Source organism: Girardinichthys multiradiatus, chromosome 10 (genome assembly GCF_021462225.1).
Source record: "Girardinichthys multiradiatus isolate DD_20200921_A chromosome 10, DD_fGirMul_XY1, whole genome shotgun sequence".
NCBI lineage: Eukaryota > Metazoa > Chordata > Actinopteri > Cyprinodontiformes > Goodeidae > Girardinichthys > Girardinichthys multiradiatus.
Genome location: NC_061803.1, coordinates 23865309 through 23888176, shown reverse-complemented (window position 1 = coordinate 23888176; position 22868 = coordinate 23865309). Strand labels below are relative to the sequence as shown.

Here is a 22868-nt window from a genome sequence, read left to right as displayed (position 1 = left end):
TTTCATTCGGCTTTCACTGTATTTACTACATTTATTCTACAGGTGGGAACTAATAAAGAAAGACGTTGAAGTCATTTCATTTTGTTTTAATGGTTTCTTACCTAATCTCATAAGACACTGGTGAATATTTTTGCCTATTTCTAAATACGAACACGAAGAGCTAAATATAAACAACGGGAAGAAATTAATGCGAAGTTTTTTTTTAAATTTAAAAGTAGCTTTGCATTCTTCCTCAGTTATGTTTTGATTTTAAGCTTTCGAGTTTTTGCTAACATTCCGTTTATTTTGTCAATATTCAGTTTCGTTCTACTTCTGTAAAGCTGCGCTAAAATCGTAATGCACTAAGGTGCTATAGCAAAGGTTTAAATGATAAAACGTCCTTTATGTACTTCCTCGTTAATCTTATTTTGAATTGAAGAAAAGCGTGTAGCAAACAGTGTTTTTCAGATAAGGTATGGGAATACCAAACAATTTTCAGCAACCCTCCAGACATTCTCCGCCCTGACATTTATACAGAATCATGTTGCCCTGTGTAAGTAGCTGACTTCGAATCTGGATCGATTTAATTGGCTTTGTAAAGTGAATTGAGACGACGTGTTGTAAATTGGCGCTTTATAAATAAATTGAACTGAATAGTTATGAGACATAATCTCATAATTATTACAAACCTAAGTGATGATTATGAGACATTTTTTTGTTCATCGTAATAGAGGAAATGAGCTGCTATTTCACTAAATCTGGTGTATGGAATTCGGACAGTAAGTGAATGCATCACCTCTTTCAAAAGATGTTGATACCATCATTTCAGATTTCATAAATACACTTCTTTCTAAAAGATATCAGAACAATTAAAAGCGCGTCTGTCTGTTCATTTAGCCATTTATTTTATTTAATATAAAGTGACGTAGACTTGAGTTGTTCGGCTCGAACTTCTCGCGCATGCGCAGTCCCCAGCGGAGTGGCAGAGGCACGATGGCTGCAGAAAGTCCATTGCTGCTCTCTCTGGTGGAGGAATTTGTCTCCGGACTACAGGACAGCAAGGCAAAGGATGCTGCGACAGGTAAACAAGCCTTCTTTGTACTTCGCATGATGTTACAGCAAAGGAGTCAGTATAAAATCGACGCGAGGGCTGTGCTTAAAGGATGCGCAACACGGCTTGCTGTGTTAACTAGCTAACGTAGCACCACAACATCCTGTGTGGCCATATAGCAGCGTCGTGATACAAAACAAGCTGTTCTTTTCTGTTTTTTCGCACTGAGGCAGCATGCTATAAGGAGTTTTATAGTGTGCTGTCGCTGTTTAACCGCATGCTGCATGCTAGCTGCTGCTGATGTGTTTGTGTCCGCATGAAAAAGAAAAGACATTCTGTCATTGAACCCTCTGAAATTACCTTTGAACCTGCCCGGATTTTCTGTCGTTAACGACAAGAGATAAGTGTGATAGATTTTGAAGTTTGGTGACTTCGGCTGCAGGTTACTAAACTTGGTTTTGTTTGTTCAGGTGTCAAAGATGGACAGTTTACAGTCCTGCAGCTGGTGGAGGCACTCGGGTGAGTTTTCAGCTTATTTACAGAGAACACAAAAAAGACCACGGTCCCACTTTAAAAAATATGTCTAACAATTGTTTTTAGAAATGGCTAAAGTATGCAAATACTGTTTTCACACTGTAATAGTAACATTTCTCCTGCCCTCAGTTTCAGGTAGATGTTTACATACGCTCATGATCATTATTAATGTCATTAATATGGGGCTAGATTGGTGCAAAGTTTACATATATACAAATATATACATACGCTGTAACTATGCCTTTTAAATAATTTGTGAAACTCAGATGATGTCATGGCTTTGTTTTGCTTCAGATAGGTTAATTTACAAAATATTAGGTGAATGGAGGCACACCAGTGGGTGTATTTAAAGGCAGCAGCTCAAACAGATTGCTTCCTTGGGTGACATGATGGAAAAATAAAAACATAAAACATTAGCCAAGACATCACAAAGACAACCATGGAGCTCCACAAGTTTGGGTCTTGTTTCTGCTCAAACAATTGTGTCCACGTATAAACATCATGGGAATGTCCAGCCGTCGTACAATTCAAGAAAAGAGAGTCGTTCTGTGTTCCAGAGATGAATGTGTTTTGGTGTGAAATGTGTGTATCAAGCTCAGAGCCTTTTTAAATGGCTGACTGAAGCTGGGAAGAGAGAGTCCTCATCCACAATGAAATGTGTCGGGTGCAAACAAAGGCTAAAAGTTCACTCGACAAAAAGAAGGTATTACTCCAAACGCAACATAAAAGGGCAGATTACAGTTTGAAAATATACCCAACGACGTAGACAAAATGAAAAGAAATGTAAGATTTTGGTCATAATGACCATTATTACAACTGAAGAAAAAAGACAGATCCTCTCAAGCCTAAGTGAGCAATCCCAACGTGCAGCATGGGGGTGGGAGAATCATGCTATATGGTTGTTTTGCTGCCAGAGGGACTGGTGCATTTAACAAAATGGATGGAATCACAAAAAAAGAACATTATGTGAAAATATTGAAGGAACATCTCACAACATTGGGACAGTGACCCTAAGCATGCCACCAAGTTAATTACAAACGGACTTAAGGACATGTCAGTGTTTCAGAAAATGTGTGGATAGAGCTAAAAGGGTTAGCGAAACCAAGCTTTCCTACAAACCTGATTCAGTTACATCAGAGCTGTCAGAAGGAATGGGCCAAAATTCCAGCTAACTATTGTGAGAAGCTTTTGGAAGGATACCCAAAATCATACAGTCCTATAGTTTAAAAGACAGTTCTACCAAGTACTAAAGAAATAGTTGTAAACTTTTACATTTAAAAAAAGTAAAAAACAAAAAAAACAAACCAGTATTTAAAACTAACTATTCTGTCATTTAGCAAAGAAAACAGTTACCGTATTTTCCGCACTATAAGGCGCACCGGATTATAAGGCGCACCTTCAATGAATGGCCTATTTTAGAACTTTTTTCATATATAGGGCGCACCGGATTATAAGGCGCACCTTCAATGAATGGCCTATTTTAGAACTTTTTTCATATATAGGGCGCACCGGATTATAAGGCGCATAGAATAGAAGCTACTGCAGTCAAACGTTTGACTGGGGTTGCGTTATACATCCACTAGATGGAGCTGTGCTAAAGAGAATGTCAACAGATAAGTCAGATAAGTCAGTCAGTCAAACTTTATTAATACACTACAAACCAGCGTTCTGATAACTCCATTCACTCTCATGGTAAGGTCTCCTCTACATAGAATTCTATTGAATAGAGCCAACCGCACGTTAGGAATGCATTGGAGTCTATGAAGTTGAAATCAAACGTTAGTTAAAACGTGAAAGGGAACTTTTCCCTGATTCAGTAAACACATAAAAGAAACAGTTTGATGCACTAAATCAAACGTTAGTACTGTTAACCTTTCCTGTTTCTGTCCCCTGACCGTAGTCTGATGACACAGGGGAGACGCTTTCTCCAGGGCCGAAGTGACTAGTTTCCTCGGGGTTAACTCCCTCACTCATACGTTGCTGAGTTGAGCATGAAGAAACAGCATCAAAACACTGAGTTGTTGACGAGATTCGGGGTTCTTTTTAATGACTTTGCAGCACGTAAAAACACAGGGCTTACAGACTCATACACAGCTGCTCCGGTCGCCGTCTCTACCCACCCCACACACACAATAATACCGACGTCACTCCTTCACTCTTGATTCTCAGCTACGGCAGCACACAGCGCCACCTCTGTCCGGAGGAGTAATGTCAACATCTTCCATACACACACACGAAACATACACCCCACACACTGTGCTTCTAATCACATATAGTTCAGGCAATTCCTGCAACAGTACATTCAAACGTTATACACACACAAGTGGTGTTGGACTAGGAGTAAGCACAGTACAGGTGTTTACCGCTATTACTTCGGCGACACCCCTGACTACGGTAGCCGTAATGCTGCAAGTGGTGCGGCTTTGTAGTTTACCAGTCGTACTGAAACATTTTGACAGAGCGCCGTGTACAACCAGTATGGATCAACCAATTAACCAATTGATCCATATATAAGGCGCTCTGGATTACAAGGCGCACTGTCATTTTTTGAAAAAATTAAAGGTTTTTAAGTGCGCCTTATAGTGCGGAAAATACGGTATGTATTTTTACACAGTATATGTAAATATTTGGTTCCAACTGTGTATACACACACCCCGGCTATTACTTTGTTTAAAAGTTTGTTTTCTAGTTGCATCTTGAGGCTAAGACTGACCCATGGGCTTAAATTGGCCTGCTGGATCCATTTCAAAGGGACTTTTGATTTGTGTTTTGGGCTCATGGACCAGTTGTACTCTGCGATTGTGTCCAAGTTGCAATTATATCACTGTTGATTTGAGGTGAAAACCTGGTCGCAGTCCTCCTTTTTCATTACTCCATCCACTTTGTGCAATACATCAGTACCACTGGCAACCTCGCAGCCCCACTGCATGATACTGACACTACCATGCTTTGTAGTTGGTCCGGTGTTCTTAGATCTAAAAGCCTCACCTTAACTCAGCCAAACATACTTCTTGTCATTGAGGTCAAACGGCTCAATATTTTTTCCAAATGTTTCGCCTGAAGACATTTTGCTTCTCCATGTCTGCAGCATCAGATTTTGGTCGAGCTTAAAGATGTTAGTTTAGGAGCAGGAGCTTCATTCTTGGTTGACATCTTCTCAGTCCATATTGATGTTAAACTGGTTTCACTGAGGACTGCCACTGGTGTTCCAGCAGTTTCCTGTTATTAAGCAGGCTTGAGCCTTGGTGGTTCTTGGGGTTGTTCCTGAACACCCTAACCAATTTTCTTTCATCTGATGGTAAAAGTTTGGGTATTCTTACAGACCTCGACAAAAATATCTTTATTGTACCATATTGAACCTATGAAGATTTAAAAAATCCATTATAAATATAAAGTATTGCACCCAGTTCTCGCTTTTAAAATTACTGTTGTCATCTTTCCATTCTTTAAAGAGGAATAGTTGAAATGGATCTTTAAAAACTCTAAATGAAAGCCTTTGATACCAGTGATGACTGTAAGTAGATCTTCTGATCAGAACTGTAAGGGCTATAGTTTGGTCTTAAATTGAGGAATAGGCTTTACTTTAAATCAGAATTGCTCCAACATTAATATATTTTCCTTCTTTCCTGATGCAGGCAGAGCCTGACTAGTTCCCAGCCTCTCACTCGAGCTCGAGGGGTGGAGCTGCTCTCTGAAGTTTTACAGGAGAATTATGCAGAGCTAGCAGAGAGAGAAGGTACACATTGTCTGCCTTTACTCTTCCAGTACCATTTAAATCAACAATGTAGGAAAATGCATGAACCTAGGTAGCCATTTTTGTTACACCCAGCAAGTTGATGTGATGAATTTCACTCCTTCTCAGTTGAACTGCTCCTCGCCTTCTACGAAAACCGCCTGAAGGATCATTACGTCATCACACCGCCTGTTTTACGAGGGCTTCAAGTGCTTGTAAGTTTCTGCTGACTGAATTTACTGCATCGACAACGTGTCAGAAATAAATGACAGAAGTGTGAAAGGAGTAACCAACTGCTTTGTGTGGGTTTGGCTTTTTTTTCCCCCAGACAAAATCTAGAAAGTTGCCTCCAGGTTCAGCTGTGTCGATGCTGAGGTCTTTGTTTCAGGATGTTCATGTACAGGTGAGGCTCATGCAGGGCTGCATGATATTAGAAAATCTATACCTATTTTCTTCTTTCCTCTTTTCCTTGTCTGTGGTTCCATCACTCTTTGACCTTTAGTGTTTTGGGCAAGGTTATTAGTGTCTGGTGTGCGGATCCGCTGCAGTGAGACTCTTTCCAACTGGCTAAATATTACATTAGCTTGCAAAATGAAAAGTTTATAACACTTAGAATATGTTCGCCAAGAATTATTGAAATCCAAACACTTTGTAATATGAATATTACACACACTGATATTGTGATATCAGTGTGTGTAATATTTGCCATGTATTGGGCAGTCTCTCTGACATTTCTGCCCATTCTTCTTAGCAAAATAACCCAGACTTAGTCAGATAGGATGAGAAGCATCCATAGACATCAATTTTCAAGTCATGCTTGAGATTTTCAATTGGATTTAAGCCTGAACTTTGACCGGACCATTGAATATAAAAAATAAATCATCTCATGTCTTGCTGGAAGATGAACCTCCACCCACTCTCGAGTAGTTTGCAGCCTTTAACAGTATTTCTTTAAGTCTTTCCCTCCATCCATCTTCTCATCAACTCTGACCAGCTTCCCTTGAGAAAAGAAGCATCCATAGAGCATAACGCTGCCACCTTCATGGCCCGTGGCAAACCTTACACAGCACTTAGTTCTAATACCTTTCTTTTCATCAGTGGCTTTGTTACCTAAGACCGGATTTGTAGACTACATAACTAATAGACGTCCTGTCAGCAGATTCTCCCACCTGAGCTGTGGATCTCTGCTGCTCATCCATAGTTACCATGGGCCTCTTGGTTGCTTGTGGACGATGGCTTGAAAGAGTTGGCAGTTTTATGACAACTCTATGCCGGACTGACTGTATGCAGCATGCTATCCTAATTTACACAAACCCTTTACCCGTGCAATATTGGACCACACTCATTACAGTCTCGGTGATGTTCGTCTTTTGCTTCGCAAGGCACTTCCTCTTGAATGAAATATGTTTTTAAGCTCAACTTAATCTCATCTGATGTTTACTACAGTGTGTCTCTGTTGTCCCCCAGTCACTGATGCTTGCAGAGAGAGCGTGCGTATACAACATGCTCATCAACCTCATGGAAAGCAGGGAAGATGGTAAGGGATAACTGGCTGATGAGTCAAGACAGTAAATTATTACCTGATCAAAGATAGAAATCTGCAAATTAGATATGTTGTCTCCTGGAATGTGGGATCTGGGCTATCAGACCATCTCTTTATGTTGATATATTAATAATGTAGCATGTCTTAGAGGAAAATGCTGTGTAAGATTGGGGAATCATTAACATTGTCTGCCTTTTTGCAAAATTCTCAGATTTCATAGAAAGTATCATGTAATAGTGCTCCAATGTGGGGGTCCCCTAAGAACTGATGAGACTTTCCTATTTTTATGTTCCACAGAACTACAGGGTTTGGGTGCTGATTTCGTATTTGGTTTCGTCCAATCAATGGATGGAGAGAGGGATCCCCGCAACCTCCTGTTAGCCTTCCAGATTGCCAAAAACATTGTTCTCCGGAGATACAATATGGGTAAGAATAGACGGACCCTCCCACCCCACAGTTTTTTCTCTGCTGTGTCTCTCTAAGTGTTCATGTAACTGTTGTGGCTCCTATTATTTTCTATTTCAGGCAAATTCACAGAGGAGCTGTTCGAAGTGACGTCCTGCTACTTCCCCATAGATTTCTCCCCCGTAAGTCCCTGTTTATTTAGCTGGCTAGAAGTCGTAGTTTGTAGAAGAACGGTAGTGTTACAGACAGACATATTATCTGAGACTTCTTGTGGCTTCAGGCAATCTCAGGAGAAAACAAAATAAATTGTTATTGGCTCCAATTCTGCTGGTAGATGATTGCAGCATATGAGCAGATAAGGTCTCCTGTGGTAGGAAAATTTACTGGTGGGATAACGTTCCTCAGTTGCCAGATTGATGTGAAATATAGACTAGTGGAGGGTTGTTAGGTGCTTATCTCTTATTACAGTGTTTAGATACCATTTTCTTGTCAGAATGGCTGTTGTGAAGACACATTGTGGAGTGTGAGGACCATGGGTTAATATAGGTCTGCTCTGGTAAAAAAAAACAACCTTTTTTACTCCGATTTGTCTTCTTCCACTAATCTGGGATCGGGTCACGGGGGTGATGAGCGAGTGTAACTGCGAGTCCTCAGTCTCTGCTTCTACCAGGGAAGGTGTGACAGCAGAATTGAGGAGATCCTTGAAATGCAAGATAATGTCCCCCGTCCAGGTCAGCGGCTCCCCACCCCCACTGTAAACAGTGTTGGCGAAGCACTGCTTCCCTCTCCTCAGGTGCTGGATGGTTTGCCAGAATTCCTTCAAGGCCAACCAATAGTCCATCTCCATGACCTCACCAAACTCATCCCATGCCTGAGTTTTTGCCTCTGCTACAGCATATGCCGCAGCATGCTTGGCCTCACGGTACCCATCAGCTGCCTCAGGAGTCTCACAAGCCAGTACCTGGTTGCTTGTGGTTTTAACTGTTCCGACTCGCATTTAGGAGACTGTCAGTTATTGATTGGTTAGGGGGCGGTGCCACTATTCACAGCATATTTAGGAGTTGAAGTGTGTGTGCATGGTTGTTTGTCCTGTGTATCTCTGTTGCCCTGTGATGGACTGGTGACCTGTCCAAGGTGTACCCTGCCTCTTGCCAATGACAGCTGGAGATAGGCACCAGGCCCCTCAACTAACCCTACACATGTTTGCCTGCATAGTCATTGGATGTATTTTGCCTTTAGATATGAAAATAAGTATTGCTATCATGATGTATGACTCTGAAAACCCTTTAAATGTAAAATGTTTAAAATACATTTTAATTGGACCGTAACCAGTCATTTTGGGAGTTTGATAGTGATTAAGGAGAAAAGAATGTACTCACAGCCAGTTTTAATCATCTGATGTTATTATTACCAAACCCAGAGAATAAATCTGTTACATATTTTCGCAAGTCAAGTGACATAGTGGTACTCAAGCTAGTTCAGAAGGTACCATTAGTTCTCAATATGCATCTGCTGGAAGTAGAGGATACATGTATGAGATCAAAAATACTGAACATGAACAGCAGTTATACAGATGTGTGTTGGTAAATGGGTCATTAGTCAGATCATTGTTAGAGGCAAACTATAATCTGACCAGATCTATGTTTGAGCAGATCTTATGTATTTTGTGTATTTAACATACAAATAGTTAAAGGGCAGGGCAACCAAAAAATCAATTTGATGGGTGTCGGCTGGGCACACCCTGGACAAGGCAACACAGACACACACAGGACCAACAACCACGCACGCACACTTATAGAAAAGATCCATTTAGAGAGACAAATTAACTTAACAGTCATGTTTTTTGGACTGTAAAAACTTAAGCAAATGAAAACTACAAAATATGGCGAACAAATAAGCAATTAGTCCTTTTACAATTAATGACAATCTGTTGTGAAACATCTTTGCAGATATTGCAATAAAACAGATAGAACTGCTAACTAACCTTTCCTATTGTCTTGTTAAATACAGATATTGCTAATCGTTTTCAGGCCGGTTATAAAGAGCCGCAGGCTGCAGAGCCCTGTTCTACATAGTGTAGGGATCCCCCTCGACCCTCGACCCTATCAGCTTCCCTCACTGTTCTCAGCAGGTCTCTTGTCTACCATAGTATATCATCCAGAGATAAATGTTTATTATTGAACAGTCTCAGTCATGGGTTTACATGTTTATGTTTTTTTTTGCATTTATTGTAGTGGGTTTTGAACACTATGACTGAATTTTTCACTAATGAACATAGTTTGATTGTATAGCAAACTACAGCATTTATGAAAAAAAAAATAGCCTCATCAGCAACTGCAGCTAAATTTTGCAGACATATGTGTTTCATAATGCCTTTGTATAACACTCCTATCATCGTGTCCAGCCACCCAATGACCCCCATGGCATCACCAAAGAGGAACTTGTTCAAGCTCTGAGGGCCGTCCTCACTGGAACACCCAAATTCGCAGAGGTAGGAAACCATTATCAAAAAAAATCTGGATTTAATATTGGCCAACATTGAATTTTAAGAATTTCTTGGAGTGCTGGTTGTCTGGGTTTTTTTAAAACTCCTTCAGAACCGTGTACCCCTTCATTCTTCCCGTTTTATTCTGCTTTGGAGTTGCGTGCACTGCCTTCCTTCTTTCATAGGACACCATTATCACACTGACATTAGAGCTGTTGTAGAACCTTTCAGGGTCTGAAGGGGTTCTGTTTTACAGTTTCTGTTACCCCTCATCATCGAGAAGCTGGACTCGGAGGTTCAGAGCGCCAAGCTGGACTCGCTGCAGACTTTGGTGAGAAATGCTCCTTAAACTGTTTTGCTGCATGGAGACCAAAACAGATTTAGTTGGACTGTAAAACAATGTTTTAACAGCTTATCATACTTGCTGTATTTCAGGCTGCTTGTGTGGGACAATATGAACACAAGGACTTAGCTGAATTCCTGGAAGGACTGTGGTCCTCACTGCGCAGAGAGGTTTGTTTCAAACATTTAGATGTAAGCAGAAACAGTCCTTGTGCTTAGGCTATATTTGTATTTATTAGAGTAAAGGATACATTTTTTTAAAGAAAGGAAGAACATATAATCATCATCATGTTTTTTTATCTGTTCTTGCTTGTTTAGTACTTTTTTAACCTATCAGCTTGGATGTAAAACCTGTTTTTTATCATTCAAGCTTCGATCAGTGTTAACAGCATATTTTCTATTGGCTCATTTTACAAAAACTCCATCAGTCTAATGTATGAGATTAAAGTAAACTGTCTGCGTCTGCATCATACACTTGACTCAGTCATTGCTCTTATGGACTCACTGCAGGTGTTTCAGACATCCAGCGAGAAGATTGAGGCGGCAGCCCTCACTGCGCTCACCGCGCTCACTTCCTGTCTGTCTCGCTCTGTGCTCAACTCAGATTCTGAAGACTCCCTCAGCACCTTCCTGGATCTTGTGCTCAGAGGTGAGCTGCAGTATTTTATGTGATGGACAAAAATAAGTTCTGCATAATTGTGAAGTGAGACAAAAAGTCCCAAGGAGTAGTTTGCCTCAAGCCAAGCAGGGAACGTTTGGAAAAATGTGCTCTGGTCAGAAGAGACCAAAATGTAACTTCCTAGGTCTACAATCAAAATCTTTGTGTGACAGAAAGCTAGCGCTGCCCCTCATCTTTAACCACCATCCCTAAGGTGAAACATGGTGGCAGGAGCATCATGCTTTCAGAAAGCTTTTGGCCCACAGACGCTGAGAAGCTGATAGAAGTTGATGGAAGAAAGCTATTTAGGAGCCAAATACAGAGGAACCCTGGTTGCCCTGGAACAAATGAGCAAAGATTTAAGTTTCTAAATGTGCAAACCTGGTATAAAAAACATACCCCTAAAGAGTTGCAGCTCTAGTTGCATCAAAAGAAGGTTCTACAAAATATTGACTGCACACCACTATCTTCAGATTTTTATTTGTGAAAATTTATGAAAATCATACACAGTTTTCCTTCCACTTCACAATGATGTTCTACTTTGTGTTGTGTTGCTTATGGCTTTAATGTGATAAAATGATTTGACAGGCTGAGAATACTTCTGCAAGGCGCTTCATCTGTTTTGAACTAAAACCACATGTCTTTTTCCAGACTGTAAGCACCACCTGTTTGAGCCTGACTTGAAGCTGGTGTGGCCCAGTGCGAAGCTACTTCAGGCCGCCTGTAGCGCCTCCTACAGGGCGGGCCACATTTTAACAACCACCGTCATGCCCCCTCTGGTTGAGCAGTATAGCAGCAGAACAGAGGTATGACCGAAACAAACAGCCTTGTTTGTTAATTAAGCTTCAAAATAAGGGAGGGATATGATGATTAAGTGTTTTTTTTGTTTTTGTTTGTTTGTTTGTGTGATCTGTAATTATTTTCAGGTTTGTATGAAAATTAAATCAGGGTTTTGCTGACATCAGATTAACACACTTGTCTGTGCAGTGTTCCCACAGACGGACCTTGTTGGAAGTTGTGCAGCGATTCATCCAATCAACAGCTTCATGTCAGTCTGTAGATCACGGTGAGTGCTGCTGTGACTGCATGAACAAACGGCGCCTGTTTGCCACCTCATCTCACTTTAGTTTCTGCAAGTGTTTTCCCTTGCATCTGTTCATCTTGTGTTTCGATGTTATTTTGAAATGCACATTTATCTATCTTAGATAGGAACTTGGACTTTTTCTGCAGTACTTTTAGTCGAGTTGAAACCTCTCATATCACACTCGAATATTATTGGTATAATAAATATTCCAAAAATTATTTGGTAACTGCAACAGATTTGCACAAAAGTCCTTGAAATAAATTGATGTGGAGACTCATTGATCCCAAGATGATCCATGTTCAGTTGGTAGAGCTAGAGAGTAGTGATTGTTATTCAGAACGTTGTGGTATTGTTCATCATGCCGTGACAAGGTTCAGAGAGCCTTTGGAAGAGAAACAGGCCCGAAGCATCACAGATTCTCCACCTCACTTGATTGTGAAGATTAGTGTGTCTTTCCTTCATGTACTTATCCTTGTTTTAAGCCAGACCCACATGAAGTGTTTGTTGCCAGAAAGGTCAGTCAGTCTCATCTTACCAAAGCACACAGTTCCACCGAAGTCAGTAGAGTTTGGCACCATAAACGTTAAACACAAGTTTATTGATGTGACACCAGGACAGAAAATGTATTTTCCTACCATATTTTCACAGTTCCACTTGCATTGAACGTTTTAAACTGTAGTTTAGTCAAATAGCTTTTTTCTTTTAGGCATTTCCTATGTTGAAGACCAGTACACATCTGTCTTACGTGAATGGCATGTTCTCGTATATTTTTTTGATGAGTGACTGAGAGAAATGGACCTTTGTGTCACCCCGTGTATACGTCGGGATAACAGGAAGTCAAGGCTTATTAATAAAATGTTCTTAGACACTCATCATCCTGAAGTAATTACAAAAATGTTTCACTTGCATTTATTTTACAGGAATTGTTCGAGATTCAAGTAGGTGTGAAGGGCAATGTGTCTGCATGAAGCGTTGCATTTCTGTTTTTTACACTGTGGTTAGACAAAAAGGCTTTTGATTCTGATTTCTCTTTAAGAAGTGCAATATAAGGAGATGTGGGAACAAAATGAAAGATATTTTTTGCTGCCTTCCTGCCCTCAGTGGCCATTAATTGTTTGTGTTAGGAGCAGAGATGTCACGCTGTGTTAGAGAGCTGTCTCTGTAAAACAGATTTTAAATAGTTTAAAGAAAAGTGGATTTGGAGATTATATTTTGAACTGTCTTTAGCATCTCGTGTTTGAAGTTAGTGTGGTTTAAACAGCTGACATTACAGAAACATCAGCCTCCTTGTGTGTGTATTGTAGATAATGTAGATTCTTACCTTTTTTGATTTTAAAAAAAAAAAACTGCCAACATATGTTTAAAAAGGAAGAAGCAGAGCAAGGTCTTCAGCCTTCCTGTTATCTGTTGAAAGTCTCTCTTTTGCAGCTTGAATGAACCACACGTCTCGACATACAAAATACAGCTTCCTTTATTTTAGCTCCTTTGAGAGCAATCTATGTCCTATCTAACTTTGTTTTAAAGCATCACTGATACGGAAAATGGCTATGCCACATCCACATCAATGTTGTTGCACAATGTTTTGCATGATACCTTTACTGATGGGAAAAACATGAGAATCTGCTAATTCCGGTGACCATCTGATCTCTTGACCCCAACCCCTCCACCCCATCCTTTTAGATGAGAGTTTGTTTTCAGCGTACAAACAATCTCTGTGCAGCATGGTGTTTTCAGGTCTATCTGAAAGCAATTCTAGTCTGCAGATCACAGCTACCTCTGTGCTCACCTCACTGGCCCAACAAACGGGTAAGAAACACAAAAAGAAACCTCCTACATGCCTGTTAATTTGATCAGCAGTGTTTAAAGAAATTGAAATGTTCTCTCCCCTTGTCCTAGGTCTGCTATTAGACTCTGACGTCGAACTTGCTGTGGATCACCTGACCAGTCTGCTGCTGACAGATGAGGATGAAAGAGTCAGGTCAGCTCTTGGTGTTAGTTTTCCCCCATTGGTTTCTCCCAGTTTGATAATTCCTTAACCCAGTCCGTAATGGGTTTGTCCCATCTCTGTGTTCAGTCTTGCTGTGGTGGAATGCGCTGGAGCCTTAGCAGAGCAGTACCCTTCTGCCTTCATCACTAAACTTATCCCAACATTAAAGAAGGAGATGTTTTCTGGTGAACAGATAACAGTTCTAGCACACTGATTGAAATCCACTATCTTTGAATTCTCACAGTTTGCATTAAAACAACTCATTTCCTTTGTTTTAGACCAAAGAGGGGTATCTGAACTACATTCCCATCATCCAGTGCGTCAGCGCTGTCTGTCTGCTCTGGCTGCAGTGTCTATCCGAGCCAGTGTGGTCCAGGAAAGCACACCCGTCCTCCTGGACCTGCTCAGCTCAGCACACATGGGTAATCTGCCTACATAGATGCTTTTCTAGATTCAAGAAAGCTTGAATGAAACACTAATGTCGATCATTTCAGATCACACTCGTTTCTCTGTGGACGAGGTGGTGCATGCCTGCCGGAGCCTTCAGAAGATAGCAGAGCAGGTTCAGGATGACGAGGGGACGAGCCTTTGCTTTCATGACATCATCATCCCACGCCTGCTGTCTCTGGCACTCCAAGCAGCACTGCAGAGTGAGCAGCGGGGTTTCATTAAGACTCAGGCTTAGATAACACAAAGGTATCACGTTGAAATTCAAACATTTGTTTGGAATGTGTGTGTTTGACAGGCGAGGGGTCCTCTGGTCGTAGTAGTCCGCTACTAGAGGAGGTGGTCCTGTCTGCTGTGGTGTCTGTTATCAGTACTGCCTGCTCCCGGCTGCAGACCACGTTAGTACCAACACTTTTGCAAAAGACATTTGACCCGCTTTGTATAACTTTGACCCAATGTGGATAAAAAAAAAATACAATAAGTTTAACAACAATAAATTCTCGTTTTAAGGTAGCTGAAACTACCGTCCTGTTAATTTGCTCTCACTGTTTCCCTCCAGCACATCTCCCTTTGTTATATTTTATTCCCCTTATTAGTAAGCCTTTTTGATTTGTTTGTGCAGTGTGCTGATGTTAGTCAGTTTTCATGTGCGTGTGGTTTCCTGTCGGGCTGTTTCGTGTCACCAGGTTTGCAGAACAGATGGCTTCGAGGGCCGTGTCTCTCTTCCTGGATGGGGACGTCTCGTTTTTACCCGACAACTCCTTCCCCTCACACATTCAGCTCCTACAGGTATGTTACAATCTCCCAAACTGTACAGTTTTATTTGCCTTGAATGTTTCCACATTTTGTCATGTTATAACCACAACCTTTAATGTGTTCTACTAAGGTAAAACACATTAAGGTATATTAGGGTATGTATGTACCAGATTTTAAATTTTAGCCCATTGTTCTTGCAAAAATTGCTCAGACTTAATCAGACTGGATGAAGAGCAACTGTGAGCAGTTATTTTTAAAGCTTGCCTCAGACTCTCAAATGATTTAGGTCTGGACTTTGACTGGGCCATTATAACACATGAATAAGCTTTGACCCATTATACTATATTCTCAAAATATTAGCATATTGTGATAAAGTTCATTATTTTCCATAATGTCATGATGAAAATTTAACATTCATATATTTTAGATTCATTGCACACTAACTGAAATATTTCAGGTCTTTTATTGTTTTAATACGGATGATTTTGGCATACAGCTCATGAAAACCCAAAATTCCTATCTCACAAAATTAGCATATTTCATCCGACCAATAAAAGAAAAGTGTTTTTAATACAAAAAACGTCAACCTTCAAATAATCATGTACAGTTATGCACTCAATACTTGGCCGGGAATTCTTTGGCAGAAATGACTGCTTCAATGCGGCGTGGCATGGAGGCAATCAGCCTGTGGCACTGCTGAGGTCTTATGGAGGCCCAGGATGCTTCGATAGCGACCTTTAGCTCATCCAGAGTGTTGGGTCTTGAGTCTCTCAACGTTCTCTTCACAATATCCCACAGATTCTCTATGGGGTTCAGGTCAGGAGAGTTGGCAGGCCAATTAAGCACAGTGATACCATGGTCAGTAAACCATTTACCAGTGGTTTTGGCACTGTGAGCAGGTGCCAGGTCGTGCTGAAAAATGAAATCTTCATCTCCATAAAGCTTTTCAGCAAATTGAAGCATGAAGTGCTCCAAAATCTCCTGATAGCTAGCTGCATTGACCCTGCCCTTGATAAAACACAGTGGACCAACACCAGCAGCTGACACGGCACCCAGACCATCACTGACTGTGGGTACTTGACATTGGACTTCTGGCATTTTGGCATTTCCTTCTCCCCAGTCTTCCTCCAGACTCTGGCACCTTGATTTCTGAATGACATGCAGAATTTGCTTTCATCCGAAAAAAGTACTTTGGACCACTGAGCAACAGTCCAGTGCTGCTTCTCTGTAGCCCAGGTCTGGGGAATGCGGCACCTGTAGCCCATTTCCTGCACACGCCTGTGCACGGTGGCTCTGGATGTTTCTACTCCAGACTCAGTCCACTGCTTCCGCAGGTCCCCCAAGGTCTGGAATCGGCCCTTCTCCACAATCTTCCTCAGGGTCCGGTCACCTCTTCTCGTTGTGCAGCGTTTTCTGCCACACTTTTTCCTTCCCACAGACTTCCCACTGAGGTGCCTTGATACAGCACTCTGGGAACAGCCTATCCGTTCAGAAATTTCTTTCTGTGTCTTACCCTCTTGCTTGAGGGTGTCAATAGTGGCCTTCTGGACAGCAGTCAGGTCGGCAGTCTTACCCATGATTGGGGTTTTGAGTGATGAACCAGGCTGGGAGTTTTAAAGGCCTCAGGAATCTTTTGCAGGTGTTTAGAGTTAACTCGTTGATTCAGATGATTAGGTTCATAGCTCGTTTAGAGACCCTTTTAATGATATGCTAATTTTGTGAGATAGGAATTTTGGGTTTTCATGAGCTGTATGCCAAAATCATCCGTATTAAGACAATAAAAGACCTGAAATATTTCAGTTAGTGTGCAATGAATCTAAAATATATGAATGTTAAATTTTCATCATGACATTATGGAAAATAATGAACTTTATCACAATATGCTAATATTTTGAGAAGGACCTGTAGCTCTGTTGCTGTGTTTAGCATCGCTGTCTTGATGGAAGGTGGATGCCAGTCTGAACTCTTCTGAAACTTCTAACATGTTTTTCTGACAGGATGGCCTTTAAGGAATCCTCGTTATTCATCTCATAACTGACCGACCTCCCTGTCACTGTTGGGGAAAAAAGCATCCCAAAGCATAATGCCGCCCACTTACCTGTTTCACAGTGCAGATGGTATGTTCAGGGAGATTTGCAGTGCTAGTTTTTCACACAGATGGACCCTATGTTTTAATCACTTGACTTCTGAAGGTAGTAAGTTACAGGTTCTGTTTATGTGTATGAGAGTAAAAGCAGTTGGATACAAATTCATGTCCCAGGTTACAGGTTTTTACCACTTTCTGTTTTTTTTCCACCTGTTTGAACACCTCACATTGTACTTCACCCTGAGTACACCATCCCCACAGCACGAAGCTGCCACCACCATGTTTTACTGTTAGGATGGTATGTTCACTCTGAGGTGCAGTGTTATTATTCCACACAGGGCGACTATATTAACTAAATTGGTAATTTCTTATTCCAGTTGGTTGCGGCGTAATTTATTTTATCTTTATCAGAGTAAAGGCGGCTGAATACAAATACATGACACAGTTTGCATCATTTCCAACTCTGTTCCAGTTGTGTGCTTCTCACATTAAGTTCTAAGAAAATACATTTAGGTTTGTTGTAACAAGACAAAATGTGATCAAGTTTTAAGTGGTAGGAATACTTTTGCAAGGCTCTCTATATGAGGACAAAATATTTTACTGTCTGTATCTGGTTGCAAACTGAGGTTTTTCTCTCTTCATTGTATCCCATTGTTTGAAGTGTGTAACATTTTCCCCAAAAAGCAGCAGGAGGAATCATGGCGTCAGTCCCAGTTGGTGTGTCTGCTCATGGCCTGTGTGTGTTCTTTACCTCGCAGTGTGAGTCTCAAACCAAATTCTGCTTCTGATTTTACTAAGACAAATCTCAAGAAGGTTTCTGTTTTGAATTTTTTGAAGCTGGAAGTGCTCTGTGCATCCTGTAGGTGGAGATTCCCCAGGTGGAGCGGTTGCTGTCCCAGCTGGAGGAGCTGAGCTGCAGATGCAGCCACCCACTCTCGTACACGTCTGCTGCCAAGTGCTTCGCTGGCCTGATTAACAAGAAGCCTCAGGGTGTGTTTTGACTATTTACTCTCAGGTTTTCTATGAAATGATGCGTAGAAATGAATATCCTGTGATGTTAATGTTCTCTCTGTAGGTGGTTCTCTTGACAGCTTAATTCAGAGAACAATAAAAAGAGTGAGCAGTGAGTTGGACTGTCCCTCCTCCCCTTTGCGCACTCAGGCCTTCACACTTCTGATCTGGGTGAGCATTGCTCTGTTCCACCATTTTATTTCTTGTTTTAAATCAGCAGTTCTTACAATCTATAAAGACAATATTTTCTGTTCTTTTTCTATTGAAATTGTGTTTGTGTTCAGGTTGCCAAGGCTCTGCTGCTGCGATACCACCCTTTGTTTTCAGTGCTGACCGACAAGGTTAAATTACTGACCAATGCTTTGTGCCAGTGTTTAATAAAAAATGCACAGGTTTTAAAAAATCCGACCCGTTCTGTGCAGCTCTTCTCTCTGCTTGACGACGCCGACCTCGGCCTGATGGCTGCAGACAGTTTCTTGCTGCTGATGAGCGATTCAGCCAACGTCCTGAACCGCGATTGCCACGCCGACGTCCGCATCATGTACAGACAGCGCTTCTTCAGCGAGAATTCAGCCAGGCTGGTGCAGGGCTTCAACGCTGCGCCACAAGGTAGGAGGCTGGAGCCCTGCAAGGTGGACTCATCTACATAAAGGCACTTGTTAGAGGCATATATGGTATTTTAAGTTGGGCTTTTAATTAAGATTTTGCTTTTATGAATATTTTTTTTGAGGTTGCAACATACAACTTATGGGATTTTTTTAAAAACAACACCTGGATGCTCAAGTTTGAATTTATTCTAGTTTTTTTAATATCCTGCACAGATTCAAACTTATTCATACAGACTGAAATCTATACCAACATCCCCACAACACGGTGAACACTGGTGTTCCGGCACATTTCAGTTCAGAGAAAGGTTGAACTTCGGTCAATTTTCTTTTTTCTTAGGGGAATATTTCTGTCAAACGGTTGAAACTTGGACAAAATTGGGTGTTGTAACTGAATCTTAAACCCAAGCACACATTAAAACTGGTTCTGGAATAGATAAAGTAGGTTAACATATTTTAGGGGTGTATGTACATATTTGAGCCCGTATGAATAATTCTGACCCTGTGTGGATAAGAAGAAAACAATAAATTAACAGTAAAAGTCATTAAAATTCATTAAATTAGTAATATCAGTCCACCTCAAAAAGAAATGGTACAAATAAATGTTTAAAAGCCCCAACTTAATATGACATTCAGGTTAATGTTCAGTGAATGTACATTTGTGACCAGAATTGTATGTTGACTGTTTAAGTCTTTTAACTGGAATGTCTTTTTGCTTCCTTTTTGTTACTTCTGCTGCCTAACAGAGAAGAAACCCAACTACTTGAAGGCTCTGTCTAACATAGTCAATAAGCTACCAAAGCAGGTCCAAGTCGCTGAGCTGCCAGCAGTAAGTGCCATGTGAAAGGTTTATTCCCTGTAAAACAACTAAAGGAGTAGTTGGCATATAGACTAATCTGAAATGTTGGTAATATTAAGTTTTGTTTTTTTTTGTCTTATGCCAATCTAGCTCCTGTCTCTGCTGCTGGAGGCCTTGACGTGTCCTGATGAGGGCGTCCAGCTGTCCACTCTGTCCTGCCTGGATCCTGTTCTCATAAACCCCCCGCAGGTCCTTATACAGCAGCTGGAGGCGTTGGTCAACAGGCTGCTGGCGCTCGTCTGTAGTCCAAACATGGTGAGTCCCAGTCACCGTCCCCTCTGTACGACACACAGTGAAACCACGTTTATTTCCACAAAACGGTTCAGCTTCAGGAAAGCAGTGAAGCTTGATTTACAAATATATAAGGATTATGCCAGAACATGGCCAACTTCTTTGTTTGGTTTGTTTCTTCACAGGAAATACGCATTGCTTCAATTCGATGTATTCTTGCTGTCTCCCATTTCCCTGCACACGAGGTAAAACTCTAAATTTGTTTATGTTTGAGACAACATGTTAATATGACTTGGATTTATTTTAACCAAAACGCAAAGACAAATACAAAAAATAGATATCACATTAGCTTTGAATTATATTAGTCTTTTTTTCCTCCTTAATTTGTATTTGAAAAATACTGAAGCAATTATAGATTGTACAGCACCCTCTGTGGTTATTGGCACCTCTAGTAAAGCTGTGTACAAAAATCATAAAATAGATGATTTGTTATGGAGACCTGGTGACCTGAAGATGCCACCGTTTGCTGAGGTTCACTAACAGTAAGCTTTTTTTATCTTTCTTTGCCTCCTGCTGTGTGTGTGATGGCAGGATAAACTTGGGTCCTCGTCTAGCCTTTATTTTTCACAGCTCCATTTATTGTGAGGGCTTTTTTTGCTGTTAAGAGAGATTCTTATTTAAAATGTGGGATTGAAAAAAGCTAATAAAGCTACTTTCTCTAAAAGGTTCATACGTCTTTGGAAGAGAAACAGGCCCACAGCATTACAGATTCTCCACCATACTTAACAGTAGGCATTAAGGTGCTTTTTTACATATTCATTGTTCAACTCCAAACTCACCTGGATTGTTTGCAGCCAAAATAATTCAATCTTAGTTTCTTTGGGCCAAAGCACACGGCTTGACCTGAAGTCAACCTTTTTTCCCATTTTGAAGGCTAAGAGAAATGGGTGTGTGTCACATCATGTTTATACCCCAGGTACATAGGAAGCATTACTACTTTAAAAAGAAGAACGAATTACAGAAATGTTTTAGTTAGTGGGAATTTTGTGTTAAAAATGCAATTCCTTTTTAACTTGGGATTTTTTTTTTTACCCATTGAATGAATATATTCACATTAGGAATTGAATAGAAATAAAAAAAAACTATATTTAAAAATATGTTTATTCTTGGCCTTTATCAGGGGTGACAATATACACGGAGGGCATTGTATAAACACAGAGACGGCACAAACATCTCGTCTTTGATTTCTTCCAACAAATGATGAAAGTCGCTTAAGGAAATTTTAATAACTTTATTTTTAAAGAAAAAGTCTGTGTTCTGTTCATGGAACTTCTCAGCGGACCTTTGGATTTATACTTTAAAATAAAAGACATGGACTGATAGATAAGGTAGGAAACCTGCTGTCACTTGTTCATCCCCCTATTTAAACTGTCTGTGTGCGATTGAGGTGTTGCCGTTTCGAGCACGCGTGCTGCGAGCGTTGGCTCCGCCCCTGGATGACAAGAAGAGGCTGGTGAGGAGAGAGGCGGTCCAGGCCAGAGGAGAGTGGTGAGGATCACATTCTGATGTTTCTGAAGGATACATTTCCAGTCAGACTTATTGAAAGACTCGATTTGTCACTGAGGTGTTTAATGTTGCCTGCGCTCATAATTTGCAGCTGTACCATTTTAGTTTGTATCTGAATTAATCTTTACTTTTGGGTTAAAGTCTTGTGTAAAAACGTTTGATACATTTTCTTACAGGTTCCTCTTAGGAAGCCCTGGTGGAAGGTGATCTTGCACCTGATCTCTAGTCATATTCACAGGAAATAAGAAACTCCAGAACTATCTCATTTATTCAGAAAGATGCTTGTTGCAGCTGCCTGACTGAACAAAGAGAGCTTAATAGACTGTTTTGTAGATCCATGAGTGTGGCTGAGGGGAGTTCAGTCCAAATAAGAATTATGAAATGTCTGTTTGTTGGTTATTATACCTGAGCTCTCACAGGACACCTCAGAAACCATTCAATCAATCAAAATGCTCCAGACTGAATAATAAATAATTCATTATGCATAGAACCAGGTCACACAGCATCAGCAAGTGTTTTCTGCTCCAAACTGTATCTGTCAGTACTCTAACTTGATCGCCATGGTAACCTTTATTTAAACGGTCAACATTGTGCATTGTTTTTGTTTGTTTTATAAATTAGAACTTATTAAACTGAATACATTTTTAGTGCTGCACTGTGGAACATGGCCAAAGACTTTTTTTAATGAACTAAAAAGCAATAAAAATAATAAAAATGTCAATATGTAGATCCGTTTTGACCTCAAAGACTTTGGCTCCTTTGATGTCCTGATCTGTCAGTAAATAGTATTTTTAGCCACTAATCAGGAATCAGACATTCTGTTTTAGCTCTGTGTGCAGATGAAGGTGAAGATATCACTGGACCTCTAGCACACTGAAAGCCTTCAACGTTCGGGTCTACAGAATGTTTAGATGTGCGGTAAACTCCCAGCAGCAGCTTGAAATGACCTGCACACTGCTGCTGTATGCATCCTCTGACACATCGTTTTGACTTGAGTATTCACACCCCACTTTATCACATCTTTATTGTTGCCTACAGACTAATGTGTTTGTGTCTTAGACCACCATAAAGCAGTACATCTCTCTATCTACCAACTTTTAACATCCAAATAGATATTTTTCCGTGTTTCTTCTTTGCAAATTAGCTCAAACTCAAGTCAGACTGGATGGAGAGAATCTATAGGCAGGAACATTTAACTCTTACCACAGATTGTCATTTGGACTTAAGTCTGGACTTTGACTGGGCCATTTTTGGAATATTGTTGGATATAAAAATTGACTGTGGACTACGAATTGAACTATTGAGTAGTCTTTTGGAGCCTCTAACAGGTCATCTTCCAATCAACTCTGACCAGCTTCCTCATCCCTGAAGAAATATGCTCTACTTTGTGTTGGTCTATCACATAAAATACATTATTTTGTTGTGATTAGAAATTCAGGTACTGTAGGCAAGGTTTAATCTGTCTAATTTAAGATTTTATTAAAAGTGTTCTTTGTAGTTTACCCT

The 22868-nt window shown here is 40.6% G+C and overlaps 1 protein-coding gene across 1 annotated transcript; it reads left to right on the top strand.

Moving 5' to 3' along the window:
- The first annotated feature begins 926 nt into the window (after positions 1-926).
- mms19 (MMS19 homolog, cytosolic iron-sulfur assembly component) lies at positions 927-22864 on the top strand. Its single transcript, XM_047377076.1, has 31 exons — positions 927-1060; positions 1501-1549; positions 5200-5300; positions 5427-5512; positions 5626-5700; positions 6765-6834; positions 7138-7266; positions 7366-7427; positions 9650-9736; positions 9987-10061; positions 10166-10243; positions 10583-10721; positions 11382-11536; positions 11718-11796; positions 13495-13620; positions 13711-13792; positions 13889-13986; positions 14080-14223; positions 14296-14451; positions 14547-14646; positions 14935-15037; positions 17775-17849; positions 17954-18080; positions 18166-18272; positions 18386-18442; positions 18524-18710; positions 19453-19535; positions 19656-19820; positions 19982-20041; positions 21244-21344; positions 21539-22864. Exons 1-31 carry the CDS (start codon positions 940-942, stop codon positions 21567-21569), a joined length of 3108 nt encoding a protein of 1035 aa, XP_047233032.1. The 5' UTR covers positions 927-939; the 3' UTR covers positions 21570-22864.
- Positions 22865-22868: the final 4 nt, after the last annotated feature.